Raw genomic sequence first — 15,183 nt, 5'->3', positions numbered from 1 at the left:
TTCTTACACTACAATGAGGGTGATGAGGAGGGCCAGGAGGGTCCAGGTCTCAGCGGAGAAGTATGGTAGAAAACTCATCATCTTTCCTCCGGTTCGGCTCCCTGCTGCTTCTGAAAACAAAGGCTCTGTTTTCTCTCAGACTCGTTCGAGTTCACTTCTCCGATGGTCTGTCAGGTTTTGAGTTGTTTTTTCTGTCCGGTTCTAGTTTGGTTCTTCTGTGCACACGGTAGATCTCAACTACCGACCACTGCTCTTCTCCGTACTATGTTTGAGACCGTACAAGTTATTATTGTATCCTGTCGGAAAAGCACCTGTGTGATGCTAGCTAGAATAAGGATGAGCAACAATGGAATTTGCGTTTCGCCTTCAAAATAAAAGTCCCATACTGAAACTGATGCAAACGGATAAAAATAGTGGATATAATGCCATATTTGGACAAGATAATGCTGAACAGGGTTGGAATGTTGTTATATGAATTAAACAAAAGACAATGAGTAGTTAATTTAACACACGAAAAATAGTTGAAGTCCAACAGTGGCTGTATTAGAATTGCATTGAGACAGACTTCTATTGCACTGTACAGCGTAACCTCTGGATCTTGGGTCCACGAAATGTGAAGAGATTATGCAAATATTGGCGTCTTAGCTCTTATTGCAGGACTTTACCTGTGGGAAATCACCTCAGAATTACATAGGTAAGGCTGTACATTAAAATATGAGGCCAGGCGATTTCCCACAGTTAAAGTCCTGCAATAAGAGCTGCGATGCTAATATTTGTGTAAACTCTTTATAATTGTAATCTGTGGGTGTCAATGAGTAGGCTGGTACCCCCTGTTATGAACCCAGGATCCATAAGGCTGGTACGATAAGTCATGAACCCAAGACCCATAAGGCTGGTACCCCATGATCCAGGCTGTACGTTGAAGGTATGTTGCAGTCCTGAAAACTATACAGTGCAATTTCAACACATTTTTTGTGGTGTCAAATTAACTAATTATTGTTTACGTTGAGTTTATATAACATATTCCAAACTTGTTCAGCTGTTTTATAAAAACAAAAATAGTTGATTTTTACGAAATTCTGAGATACATTTTGTGATGTTTCTTTTCACGTTAATTTCATGTAAAGCAATAAAAAGTAATATGTGCTCAGTGATTGGCCGATTTTAAGCAGAATACATTTTGGGCCCTTTGCCACGGTAATAATTGGTCAAAATTACGAAGCCGCTTTTGATTGGATCATTTTATGCACTAATGGTGAGAGGATTGGTCAAAATTGCGAGCACTCGCGCAATATGCACTGATTGGTTGATTTGGCATTGAATTGTGCGATCTTGGACACCTGGAGGGACTGATTATATTGTCCAATCGTGGCACGATTCCACAATTTATATCCGTTTCAATGGGCAACTTTTATTTTGAACCCGAACAGCCGATTCTACTATTGTTGTAAAAATGTTGTTCAACACACACGCAATAAGGAGATAGGAGGGAGACTGTGTGAGAGGTGAAAGTGAAGCAGGGAGGGATGGTGAATGATTGACAGAGAGAGCAGGGGCAGATTCATTACGGAAAACAGTTTAACGTTTAAGAACTAAAAGGAAGCACAGAGCAAAATGAGAGTTTCTACTGGGATAAACTCAGGTATGTCTCTCCATCTCCAAGGATCCTAAATAAGGCCATAGATCACATTCAAATGTATTAAACTAGGTGGCACTAGGAGTATGATGTAAGATGTGATCCTGGTGTTCCAATGAGCTGCAAGATTATCTCTGATTCAAAATGTTTTTCTGATTCCTTTCTTTCCTCAAAAGGTACTGAACAGACTCTGCCCTTGGAAGGGAGAGGGCTAATACTCGGATCCAGGAACCGGATGGCATGTACGTGACACATGGCATTGGTTCTGGGTCAGAACCAGAAATGGTTTTTAATTTGAGCTGATCACTGTTTGTTTAGTATCGAAATATGAAGGTGAACTTTGCTCTATGTGAAGGAGGTGAACTTTGCTCTATATGAAGGAGGTGAACTTTGCTCTATGTGAAGGAGGTAAACTTTGCTCTATGTGAAGGAGGTGAACTTTGCTCTGTGTGAAGGAGGTGAACTTTGCTCTATGTGAAGGGGGTGAACTTTATTCTGTGTGAAGGAGGTGAACTTTGCTCTATGTGAAGGAGGTGAACTTTGCTCTATGTGAAGGGGGTGAACTTTATTCTGTGTGTAGGAGGTGAACTTTGCTCTATGTGAAGGGGGTGAACTTTGCGACCATTATCTGCACTGTTTTTATGAATGCAGAAAGTACAAGTACAAGAGCTAGAAAATGTGGAAAGTGGATTAATAGTTTGTAATGGGTTGTGTATTTACATCCAACGGCCACACAGGGGCGGTATTGGGATCTGAAAAGAAACGTGTGTGGATGACCAAGTCGTAACACTACAATTAGGCCTAGCTGAATGACATTATAAATACAGTATGTCTTGATAAATAACACAAATCAATCTATATTCATTGTTCTCATGTATTTGTGTGTGTTTGTGTCTTAAGTTTTGTCTTATGAATGTTAATGAATACACAGACGACCTTGTTCATTAGTGTGATGATTTTATTGGTGTGTGATGATTAAAGTTAAAACCAAGCAGCTGCAGGGATCATCTCAACAGACAGTAAAGATTCTATTTTGGAATGACAATTTTTTAATCATATTATTTTTGAATCATATTCATATTTAATAATTAATCATATTAATTAAGTAGCCTATTGAATCCCAGCCTGAATATTCAGTAGCCCATAGCAGGGTCAGGATAAGGACTGAATATTCAGTAGCCGATCGACAGATAGATAGATAGATAGATAGAGAGGCAGTTGAACAAAAATGTTTCATGAGCTGAAATAAAAGATACCAGAAATTTTCATTAGCGGGGTGAGGGGGCTTGCGGAGGAGTTTTTCTGTCTGTAGTAAAGCCCTTTTGTGTGGGGGGGGGGGGGGGGGGGAGAGGGGGAAAAGAGAGAGAGAGGGGGAAGAGATAGAGAGAGAGAGAGAGAGGTACTCCAGGGTAGGGTGCTCCTGCATTTGGTCACGTTGTTGGACTCTTCAGAGTGGTAGCGGTGGTGTTGCTAGGGGTGTTTCTACGGGCCTCCAGCCTCAGTTTGATTGGTCGTTTTGGCATCAGCAGACCCTGGTTGTCCATCTCCAGAGGGATCTATAGAGATTAAAATAACAGAACATAACCCTGGTTGTCCATCTCCAACAGGATCTATAGAGAATAACAGACCATGTTAAACCAGGTGCTGACCATGTTAAAACAGGTGGTGACCATGTTAAACAGGTGCTGACCATGTTAAACATGTGGTGACCATGTTAAAAACAGGTGGTGACCATGTTAAAACAGGAGGTGACCATGTTAAAACAGGAGGTGACCATGTAAAACAGGAGGTGACCATGTTAAACAGGTGGTGACCATGTTAAAGCAGATGGTGACGATGTTAAAACAGGTCCATGTTAAAACAGGTGGTGACCATGTTAAAACAGGTGGTGACCATGTTAAAACAGGTCCATGTTAAAACAGGCGCTGACCATGTTAAAACAGGCGCTGACCATGTTAAAACAGGTGGTGACCATGTTAAAACAGGTGGTGACCATGTTAAAACAGGTGGTGACCATGTTAAAACAGGTGGTGACCATGTTAAAACAGGTGCTGACCATGTTAAAACAGGTGGTGACCATGTTAAAACAGGTGCTGACCATGTTAAAACAGGTGCTGACCATGTTAAAACAGGTGGTGACCATGTAAAACGGGTGCTGACCATGTTAAAACAGGTGGTGACCATGTTAAAACAGGTGCTGATGATGTTAAAACAGTTGCTGACCATGTTAGAACAGGTGGTGACATTGTTAGAACAGGTGCTGACCATGTTAAAACAGGTGGTGACCATGTTAAAACAGGTCCATGTTAAAACAGGTGCTGACAATGTTAAAACAGGTGCTGACCATGTTAAACAGTTGCTGACCATGTTAGAACAGGTGGTGACATTGTTAGAACAGGAGCTGACCATGTTAAAACAGGTGGTGACCATGTTAAAACAGGTCCATGTTAAAACAGGTGCTGACAATGTTAAAACAGGTGCTGACCATGTTAAACAGATGGTGACCATGTTAAAACAGGTGATGACCATATTAAAACAGTTGGCGACCATGTTAAAACAGGTGCTGACCATTTTAAAACAGGTGCTGACCATTTTAAAACAGGTGGTGACCATGTTAAAACAGGCGGTGACCATGTTAAAACAGGTCCATGTTGAAACAGGTGATGACCATGTTAAAACAGGTGGTGACCATGTTAAAACAGGTCCATGTTAAAACAGGTGATGACCATGTTAAAACAGGTGGTGACCATGTTAAAACAGGTGGTGACCATGTAAAACATGTGGTGACCATGTAAAAACAGGTGGTGACCATGTAAAAACAGGTGGTGACCATGTTAAAACAGGTGGTGACCATGTTAAAACATGTCCATGTTAAAACAGGTGGTGACCATGTAAAAACAGGTGGTGACCAATTTAAAACAGGTGCTGACCATGTTAAAACATGTCCATGTTAAAACAGGTGGTGACCATGTAAAAACAGGTGGTGACCAATTTAAAACAGGTGCTGACCATGTTAAAACAGGTCCATGTTAAAACAGGTGGTGACCATGTTAAAACAGGTGCTGACCATTTTAAAACAGGTGCTGACCATGTTAAAACAGGTCCATGTTAAAACAGGTGCTGACCATGTTAAAACAGGTCCATGTTAAAACAGGTGGTGACCATGTTAAAACGGGTCCATGTTAAAACAGGTCCATATTAAAACAGGTGGTGAACATGTAAAACAGGTCCATGTTAAAACAGGTCCATGTTAAAACAGGTGGTAACCATGTTTAAACAGGTGGTGACCATGTTTAAACAGGTGGTGACCATGTTAAAACAGGTCCATGTTAAAACAGGTGATGACCATGTTAAAACAGGTGGTGACCATGTTAAAACAGGTGGTGACCATGTAAAACATGTGGTGACCATGTAAAAACAGGTGGTGACCATGTAAAAACAGGTGGTGACCATGTTAAAACAGGTGGTGACCATGTTAAAACATGTCCATGTTAAAACAGGTGGTGACCATGTAAAAACAGGTGGTGACCAATTTAAAACAGGTGCTGACCATGTTAAAACATGTCCATGTTAAAACAGGTGGTGACCATGTAAAAACAGGTGGTGACCAATTTAAAACAGGTGCTGACCATGTTAAAACAGGTCCATGTTAAAACAGGTGGTGACCATGTTAAAACAGGTGCTGACCATTTTAAAACAGGTGCTGACCATGTTAAAACAGGTCCATGTTAAAACAGGTGCTGACCATGTTAAAACAGGTCCATGTTAAAACAGGTGGTGACCATGTTAAAACGGGTCCATGTTAAAACAGGTCCATATTAAAACAGGTGGTGAACATGTAAAACAGGTCCATGTTAAAACAGGTCCATGTTAAAACAGGTGGTAACCATGTTTAAACAGGTGGTGACCATGTTTAAACAGGTGGTGACCATGTTAAAACATGTGGTGATTATGTTAAACAGGTGGTGACCATGTTTAAACAGGTGGTGGCCATGTAAAAACAGGTGGTGACCATGTAAAAACAGGTGGTGACCATGTTAAAACAGGTCCATGTTAAAACAGGTGGTGACCATGTAAAAACAGGTGGTGACCATTTTAAAACAGGTGCTGACCATGTTAAAACAGGTCCATGTAAAACGGGTGCTGACCATGTTAAAACAGGTGGTGACCATGTTAAAACAGGTGCTGATGATGTTAAAACAGTTGCTGACCATGTTAGAACAGGTGGTGACATTGTTAGAACAGGTGCTGACCATGTTAAAACAGGTGGTGACCATGTTAAAACAGGTCCATGTTAAAACAGGTGCTGACAATGTTAAAACAGGTGCTGACCATGTTAAACAGTTGCTGACCATGTTAGAACAGCTGGTGACATTGTTTGAACAGGAGCTGACCATGTTAAAACAGGTGGTGACCATGTTAAAACAGGTCCATGTTAAAACAGGTGCTGACAATGTTAAAACAGGTGCTGACCATGTTAAACAGATGGTGACCATGTTAAAACAGGTGATGACCATATTAAAACAGTTGGCGACCATGTTAAAACAGGTGCTGACCATTTTAAAACAGGTGCTGACCATTTTAAAACAGGTGGTGACCATGTTAAAACAGGCGGTGACCATGTTAAAACAGGTCCATGTTGAAACAGGTGATAACCATGTTAAAACAGGTGGTGACCATGTTAAAACAGGTCCATGTTAAAACAGGTGATGACCATGTTAAAACGGGTGGTGACCATGTAAAACATGTGGTGACCATGTAAAAACAGGTGGTGACCATGTAAAAACAGGTGGTGACCATGTTAAAACAGGTGGTGACCATGTTAAAACATGTCCATGTTAAAACAGGTGGTGACCATGTAAAAACAGGTGGTGACCAATTTAAAACAGGTGCTGACCATGTTAAAACATGTCCATGTTAAAACAGGTGGTGACCATGTAAAAACAGGTGGTGACCAATTTAAAACAGGTGCTGACCATGTTAAAACAGGTCCATGTTAAAACAGGTGGTGACCATGTTAAAACAGGTGCTGACCATTTTAAAACAGGTGCTGACCATGTTAAAACAGGTCCATGTTAAAACAGGTGCTGACCATGTTAAAACAGGTCCATGTTAAAACAGGTGGTGACCATGTTAAAACGGGTCCATGTTAAAACAGGTCCATATTAAAACAGGTGGTGACCATGTAAAACAGGTCCATGTTAAAACAGGTCCATGTTAAAACAGGTGGTAACCATGTTTAAACAGGTGGTGACCATGTTAAAACAGGTGGTGACCATGTTAAAACATGTGGTGATTATGTTAAACAGGTGGTGACCATGTTTAAACAGGTGGTGGCCATGTAAAAACAGGTGGTGACCATGTAAAAACAGGTGGTGACCATGTTAAAACAGGTCCATGTTAAAACAGGTGGTGACCATGTAAAAACAGGTGGTGACCATTTTAAAACAGGTGCTGACCATGTTAAAACAGGTCCATGTTAAAACAGGTGGTGACCATGTTAAAACAGGTGCTGACCATTTTAAAACAGGTGCTGACCATGTTAAAACAGGTCCATGTTAAAACAGGTGGTGACCATGTTAAAACAGGTCCATGTTAAAACAGGTCCATGTTAAAACAGGTGGTAACCATGTTTAAACAGGTGGTGACCATGTTAAAACAGGTGGTGACCATGTTAAAACATGTGGTGATTATGTTAAACAGGTGGTGACCATGTTTAAACAGGTGGTGGCCATGTTAAACAGGTGGTGACCATGTTTAAACAGGTGGTGGCCATGTTAAACAGGTGGTGACCATGTTAAAACAGGTGCTGACCATGTTAAAACAGGTGCTGACCATTTTAAAACAGGTGGTGACCATGTAAAAACAGGTGGTGACCATGTTAAAACAGGTGGTGACCATGTTAAATCAGGTGACCATGTAAAACAGGTGGTGACCATGTTAAATCAGGTGACCATGTAAAACAGGTGGTGACCATGTTAAAACAGATGCTGACCATGTTAAAACAGGTGCATGTTAAAACAGGTGCTGACCATGTTGAAACAGTTGATGACCATGTTAAAACAGGTGGTGACCATGTAAAAACAGGTGGTGACCATGTTAAAACAGGTGGTGACCATGTAAAACAGGTGGTGACCATGTTAAAACAGGTCCATGTTAAAACAGGTGGTGACCATGTAAAACCAGGTGGTGACCATGTTAAAACAGGTCCATGTTAAACCAGGTGGTGACCATGTTAAAACAGGTGGTGACCATGTTAAAACAGCTGGTGACCATGTAAAACAGGTGGTGACCATGTTAAAACAGGTCCATGTTAAAACAGGTGGTGACCATGTAAAACCAGGTGGTGACCATGTTAAAACAGGTCCATGTTAAACCAGGTGGTGACCATGTTAAAACAGGTGGTGACCATGTTAAAACAGCTGGTGACCATGTAAAACAGGTGGTGACCATGTTAAACAGGTGGTGACCATGTTAAAACAGGTGGTGACCATGTTAAAACAGGAGGTGATCATGTTAAAACAGGTGGTGACCATGCTGAAACAGATACTGATGTTTGATGATGTCATATTCTGTCTGCTCAGGTGAGCGTCTCACCTCGGTCTCGTCGCAGACGGAGAAAGTGAAACTCTGGAGGATCTCGACCATGGCCAGTTTGATCATGATCAGGGCGAAGCGCATCCCGATACAGTTCCTGGGCCCCGCCCCAAATGGCATGTATGTGTACGGATCAATAGACTCCTTGTTCTCCTTACTGAACCTGGACAGGGGGAGGGCAGACACATTACACATTGTATCGTAGTTGATTTGTGGTTGTGTTATTGTTGTACTGTGGTTGTATTAAGGTTGTGTTATGGTTGGATTGTGGTTACGGTGCGGTCCAGTACCTCTCTGGTTTGAACTCCTCAGGTTCAGACCAGATCTCTGGGTCACGATGGAGGGTCCACGTGGGAACCAGGACAACGCAGTCTTTGGGGATGACGATGCCGTTGATCTCCACCGTCTTCTTGGCGACCCTCTCTAGTCGCGGGGCGATGGGGTACAGTCTCAGAGACTCGTTCAACACACAGTCCAAATAGTCCATCTGCATCAGAGCTTCGTACTGGATTGGAGCCTGCACCGGGGTTACACACACATCAGTAACTCACCCCATCTGACACCGGGGTTACACACACATCAGTACCTCACCACATCTGGCACCCACACTATCTATCTCCTCCTGCAGTTTGGTCATGGTGTGGGGGTTACCTTGTTGGAGAACACAGTATCTATCTCCTCCTGCAGTTTGGTCATGGTGTGGGGGTTACCTTGTTGGAGAACACAGTATCTACCTCCTCCTGCAGTTTGGTCATGGTGTGGGGGTTACCTTGTTGGGGAACACAGTATCTATCTCCTCCTGCAGTTTGGTCATGACATGGTGGTTGGTTGCCAAGTTATAGGCCAGGAAACTCATAGTACTGCTGCTGGTCTCGTAGCCGGCGAAGATGAAGATCATGGCCTGAGACAAGATCTCATGATCAGTCAGTCCTGTGGAGGGAGAGAGAGAGAGGAAAGGAGAGAGAGAGAGGAAAGGAGAGAGAGAGAGAGAGAGAGGAAAGGAGAGAGAGAGAGGAAAGGAGAGAGAGAGAGATTCCAGGTGTGTGTCTCAGTAGTTTACAGGTGTATGTTTGTAACAGGTGTGTGTTTGTAACAGTAGTTTACAGGTGTATGTTTGTAACAGGTGTGTGTTTGTAACAATAGTTTACAGGTGTGTGTTTTTAACAGTAGATTACAGGTGTGTGTTTGTAACAGTAGTTTACAGGTGTGTGTTTGTAACAGTAGTTTACAGGTGTGTGTTTGTAACAGTAGTTTACAGGTGTATGTTTGTAACAGGTGTGTGTTTGTAACAGTAGTTTACATGTGTGTGTTTGTAACAGTAGATTACAGGTGTGTGTTTGTAACAATAGTTTACAGGTGTGTGTTTGTAACAGTAGATTACAGGTGTGTGTTTGTAACAGTAGTTTACAGGAAAGTGTGTTTGTAACAGTAGATTACAGGTGTGTGTTTGTAACAGGTGTGTGTTTGTAACAGTAGATTACGGGTGTTTGTTTGTAACAATAGCTTCCAGGTGTTTGTTCGGCAGGTACCTTTAGTCTGTTCCTCTCCTGTCTTTGTGTCACTGCCTTTCTGAGAGTCGATCATCAGCTGTAAGAAATCCACCCGATTCTGGAAGCAGAAAGACATGAGGTCAAATCTGTCCAATCACATCCAACACAAACAGATTCCACTGTATCTGGACCAATCACAACCAACACAAACAGATTCTAATGGATCCCGTCCAATCACAACCAACATAAACAGATTCTAATATGAATGTAGATATTAGGGTCCCAATAATAGTCTTTTTTAAATTCCAACAAGATATCGATATGGACGTTTCATATTGATGTCCATTACTAGTTACGGAGGTTTTCCTAATCTTAATAAATAAATACAGAATATTCCAATACAAATATAAATGTATAGATGAAAATATCAACATAATCAAATATAAATATAAAACATGTTTACAGTTGAGTTCCCAGTGTCACGTCCAGATTTGATCTTAGCCAGCGAGGCGTAAAAGAAGTCTGTCACCGCAGTCGGGAAGAAAGAAAACTTCATCTTCTCCAAGATAGGACCAGTGAAGGGAAACACAACTGGAGAAGGAGAGGAGGGGAGGAGAAGAGGAGAGGAGGGGAGGGGAGGAGAGGAATGGAGGGGAGGGCGGGAGAGGAGGAGAGGAACGTTTTACAGAAAGTTTTAGTTTAGTTTATTAATTTGACCATTTAAAAAAACAAGCCCACATAAAACTTGAAAAAGCCATACATGCACATGAGTAAAATCATGGAGGATAACAGACAATTCATTCTGTGACTTATTTCCATTGTTAGATCATGGAGGATAACAAACAATACATTCTAGGACTTATTTCCATTGTTAAATCATGGAGGATAACACACTATAAAGTCTGGGACTTATTTCCATTGTTAAATCATGGAGGATAACACACTATAAAGTCTGGGACTTATTTCCATTGTGTTCCTCTTCAGACAAGATGACTAGACAAGATCCAACCCGGTATGGCTGAGAAATAATCAAACAAAAACAGAGAAGAAGAACATCAATCTCATCAAAAACAGAGAAGAAGAACATCAATCTCATCAAAAACAGAGAAGAAGAACATCAATCTCATCAAAAACAGAGAAGAAGAACATCAATCTCATCAAAAACAGAGAAGAAGAACATCTATCTGATCAAAAACAGAGAAGAAGAACATCTGTCTCATCAAAAACAGAGAAGAAGAACATCTGTCTCACCAAAAACAGAGAAGAAGAACATCTATCTCATCATTCCAGTTACATCATAGGGGTTATTCATATGGGCACAGAGGACATCAAACATATTTTTACTTTGTTTATAAAGCTGTCCAGAGAGGACGTTGTATTTATAGGCAGAGGCAACTCATTCCATTCTGAGGCTCCAGTATACAAGAAAGTACCTTTCCCAGCATTACTCCTGAACCTGTATAAGCACACATCAGCAACACCTGATCTATTGTGCATCCACGAGGAAAATAGTCACTTACAGTGCCTTGCGAAAGTATTCGGCCCCCTTGAACTTTGCGACCTTTTGCCACATTTCAGGCTTCAAACATAAAGATATAAAACTGTCTTTTTTTGTGAAGAATCAACAACAAGTGGGACACAATCATGAAGTGGAACGACATTTATTGGATATTTCAAACTTTTTTAACAAATCAAAAACTGAAAAATTGGGCGTGCAAAATTATTCGGCCCCTTTACTTTCAGTGCAGCAAACTCTCTCCAGAAGTTCAGTGAGGATCTCTGAATGATCCAATGTTGACCTAAATGACTAATGATGATAAATACAATCCACCTGTGTGTAATCAAGTCTCCGTATAAATGCACCTGCACTATGATAGTCTCAGAGGTCCGTTAAAAGCGCAGAGAGCATCATGAAGAACAAGGAACACACCAGGCTGGTCCGAGATACTGTTGTGAAGAAGTTTAAAGCCGGATTTGGATACAAAAATATTTCCCAAGCTTTAAACATCCCAAGGAGCACTGTGCAAGCGATAATATTGAAATGGAAGGAGTATCAGACCACTGCAAATCTACCAAGACCTGGCCGTCCCTCTAAACTTTCAACTCATACAAGGAGAAGACTGATCAGAGATACAGCCAAGAGGCCCATGATCACTCTGGATGAACTGCAGAGATCTACAGCTGAGGTGGGAGACTCTGTCCATAGGACAACAATCAGTCGTATATTGCACAAATCTGGCCTTTATGGAAGAGTGGCAAGAAGAAAGCCATTTCTTAAAGATATCCATAAAAAGTGTCGTTTAAAGTTTGCCACAAGCCACCTGGGAGACACACCAAACATGTGGAAGAAGGTGCTCTGGTCAGATGAAACCAAAATTGAACTTTTTGGCAACAATGCAAAACGTTATGTTTGGCGTAAAAGCAACACAGCTCATCACCCTGAACACACCATCCCCACTGTCAAACATGGTGGTGGCAGCATCATTTGGGCCTGCTTTTCTTCAGCAGGGACAGGGAAGATGGTTAAAATTGATAGGAAGATGGATGGAGCCAAATACAGGACCATTCTGGAAGAAAACCTGATGGAGTCTGCAAAAGACCTGAGACTGGGACGGATATTTGTCTTCCAACAAGACAATGATCAAAAACATAAAGCAAAATCTACAATGGAATGGTTCAAAAATAAACATATCCAGGTGTTAGAATGGCCAAGTCAAAGTCCAGACCTGAATCCAATCGAGAATCTGTGGAAAGAACTGAAAACTGCTGTTCACAAATGCTCTCCATCCAACCTCACTGAGCTCGAGCTGTTTTGCAAGGAGGAATGGGAAAACATTTCAGTCTCTCGATGTGCAAAACTGATAGAGACATACCCCAAGCGACTTACAGCTGTAATCGCAGCAAAAGGTGGCGCTACAAAGTATTAACTTAAGGGGGCTGAAAAATTTTGCACGCCCAATTTTTCAGTTTTTGATTAGTTAAAAAAGTTTGAAATATCCAATAAATGTCGTTCCACTTCATGATTGTGTCCCACTTGTTGTTGATTCTTCACAAAAAGATACAGTTTTATATCTTTATGTTTGAAGCCTGAAATGTGGCAAAAGGTTGCAAAGTTCAAGGGGGCCGAATACTTTCGCAAGGCACTGTAGATATCTGGGCCCAGGACCATAAATACTTCTGTAAACCAAACCTAGTCTAATCTGGGAAACCCTAGCCTCAACAGGCAGCCAGTTTAGTTCCTGAAAGCAGCTCCTGCCTAAGTGTGTATGTGGACTCACATTCAACACTACCCTGATCAGCTTATTCTGGGCTATCTGGAGCTTCCCCTTCATAAATTTAGGTAAGCCCACAAACCAGGAAGTACTAGCATAGTCAAAATTGCATTGAATGAGGGCAGTAGCTAGCACTTTCATGGAGTCCTTATCCAACATCTTGGACTTTCTAGCCAAAAACTTAGTCCTGGCATTAACCTTCCCTAGCACCTTATTGGCCATGCTCACACCTCCCAAGCTTCCATCAAGGATACATCCCAAGTAGCTAACAGAGGTTTGAGTAGTCAGCACCTCACCCACCTAACTCCACTCTGATTTTAGAGGACCTACTCAATTTAGGTCTGGATCCAAAAATAATTGCTTCAGGTTTTCCCTAAGTACAGATAAATTAATATTTCCAAGCTATTTTCTAATGTTAGTAAACTCTGTGCTAAGTATGCTCTCCAACATAGTTTTACTTTTGTGAGACACCAGAAGTGTAGTCATCCGCATAAAGAAAAAGACGGCAAGAACAAGCATCTTTCATATCATTAATATACAATAAAAACAGCAGAGGCCCAAGCACGCTCCCCTGCGGAACCCCACAACTCATTGGTTTTGCCTGAGACAGTGAATCATTAACCTCTACTACTTGCTCCCTTCCTGATAAATAGGACTTTACCCAGCCTAGAGGGATACTGCTCAACCCCAGTGCCTCCAGTTTGGAGATTAGGAGACAGTGGTTAACTGTATCAAAGGCCTTCTGTCGGTCAAGCAGTACCATTCCACACAGATTTCCCTCATCAATCTCTTTCCTGATGAAGTCAGTCAAGTAAAGTAGTCGTGTTTTTCTAAAACACGACTGAAAATCATACATTAGAACCTGTTTGGGAAAGGCGTGCCGTGCCGCTAGCACCTCGACAACATCCGCTGAAATTGCAGAGCGCCAAATTCAAATTAAATTACTATAAATATTTAACTTTCATAAAATCACAAGTGTAATACATCAAAATAAAGCTTAACTTCTAATCCAGCCGCCGTGTCAGATTTCCAGAAGGCTTTACGGCAAAAGCAAACCATGCAATTATCTGAGGACAGCGCCCCGCATACCAACACATGAAAAACATATTTCAACCAGAGCGACACGAAAGTCAGAAATAGCGATATAAAAAAATGCCTTACCTTTGATGATCTTCTTCTGTTGGCACTCCAAAAGGTCCCAGTTACATCACAAATGGTCCTTTTGTTAGATAATGTCATTCTATATATCCATAAAAACACATTTCAACCAGAGCGACACAAAAGTCAGAAATAGCGATATAAAAAAATGCCTTACCTTTGATGATCTTCTTCTGTTGGCACTCCAATAGGTCCCAGTTACATCACAAATGGTAATTTTGTTAGATAATGTCCTTCTTTATATCCATAAAAACTCAGTTTAGCTGGCGCGCCTCAGTCAATAATCCATCCAGTTTCCCTCCATCAAAACGCATACGAAATGAATCCCAAACGTTACTAATAAACTTTTACAAACAAGTCAAACAACATTTAAAATGAAAAGCTTAGGTACCCTAATACGCAAATAAATAATACAATTTAAGACAGGGAGAATAGTATGTTCCTTACCGGCCGATAAATAAGAAAGAAGGCGCTTTCTTCCAAACGCTTGGAAACACTACATCCACCTGGAAAAACTACAACTTCTGTGTCCTTTTTCCAAAAACCAGCCTGAAACTTTTTCTAAAGACTGTTGACATCTAGTGGAAGCCCTAGGAACTGCAATCTGGGAGGACTTGGGCTTATAATTATAGTACTAGACATTGAAAATAGTGGTAAACTGAATATCTTTTTGGGGGGGATGGTTTGTCCTCGAGGCTTTGCCTGCCATATCATTTAACAGTTTTAGAAACTTTAGAGTGTTTTCTATCTAAATCTACCAATTATATGCATATTCTAGCTTCTGGGCCTGAGTATCAGGCAGTTTACTTTGGGCACGCTTCTCATCCGGAGGAGACAATACTGCCCCCTTTCCCAAACAGGTTTAACATATTCATACATTTGCTCATGTACAATTCCCTGCACGATTTTGATGTTGCATAGAGGATATATACAGGCCTATAATTCCCAGGGTCAGACGTTATACCCTTCTTATACAGAGGTATACAACTTTATAGGATTAAAAAGTAAACTTTGCGTCCATGTGTGTCTG

The 15,183-nt window shown here is 41.2% G+C and overlaps 2 protein-coding genes across 2 annotated transcripts in view; both read right to left on the bottom strand.

Moving 5' to 3' along the window:
• LOC139424253 (cytochrome P450 3A27-like) overlaps positions 1 to 320 on the bottom strand; it is a 70,542-nt gene extending 70,222 nt beyond the window's left edge. Inside the window, exon 1 of the mRNA XM_071175937.1 lies at positions 8 to 320. Coding sequence (XP_071032038.1) covers positions 8 to 81 — 74 coding nt within the window. The 5' untranslated portion in view covers positions 82 to 320. The remainder of the gene's footprint in view (positions 1 to 7) is intronic.
• Positions 321 to 2,738: 2,418 nt separating this feature from the next.
• Positions 2,739 to 15,183, bottom strand: part of LOC139424252 (cytochrome P450 3A27) — a 28,875-nt gene continuing 16,430 nt past the window's right edge. The window contains exons 8-13 of the mRNA XM_071175936.1: positions 10,187 to 10,314; positions 9,763 to 9,841; positions 9,003 to 9,163; positions 8,524 to 8,750; positions 8,234 to 8,396; positions 2,739 to 3,192 (exon numbers count right to left, since the gene is read on the bottom strand). Of these exons, the coding sequence (XP_071032037.1) occupies positions 3,067 to 3,192; positions 8,234 to 8,396; positions 8,524 to 8,750; positions 9,003 to 9,163; positions 9,763 to 9,841; positions 10,187 to 10,314 (884 nt within the window). The 3' untranslated portion in view covers positions 2,739 to 3,066. The remainder of the gene's footprint in view (positions 3,193 to 8,233; positions 8,397 to 8,523; positions 8,751 to 9,002; positions 9,164 to 9,762; positions 9,842 to 10,186; positions 10,315 to 15,183) is intronic.

Source organism: Oncorhynchus clarkii, chromosome 13, assembly GCF_045791955.1.
Source record: "Oncorhynchus clarkii lewisi isolate Uvic-CL-2024 chromosome 13, UVic_Ocla_1.0, whole genome shotgun sequence".
Taxonomy (NCBI): domain Eukaryota; kingdom Metazoa; phylum Chordata; class Actinopteri; order Salmoniformes; family Salmonidae; genus Oncorhynchus; species Oncorhynchus clarkii.
Note: the sequence above shows the minus strand (reverse complement) of the source record. Positions and strands in the feature narration are given on the sequence as shown.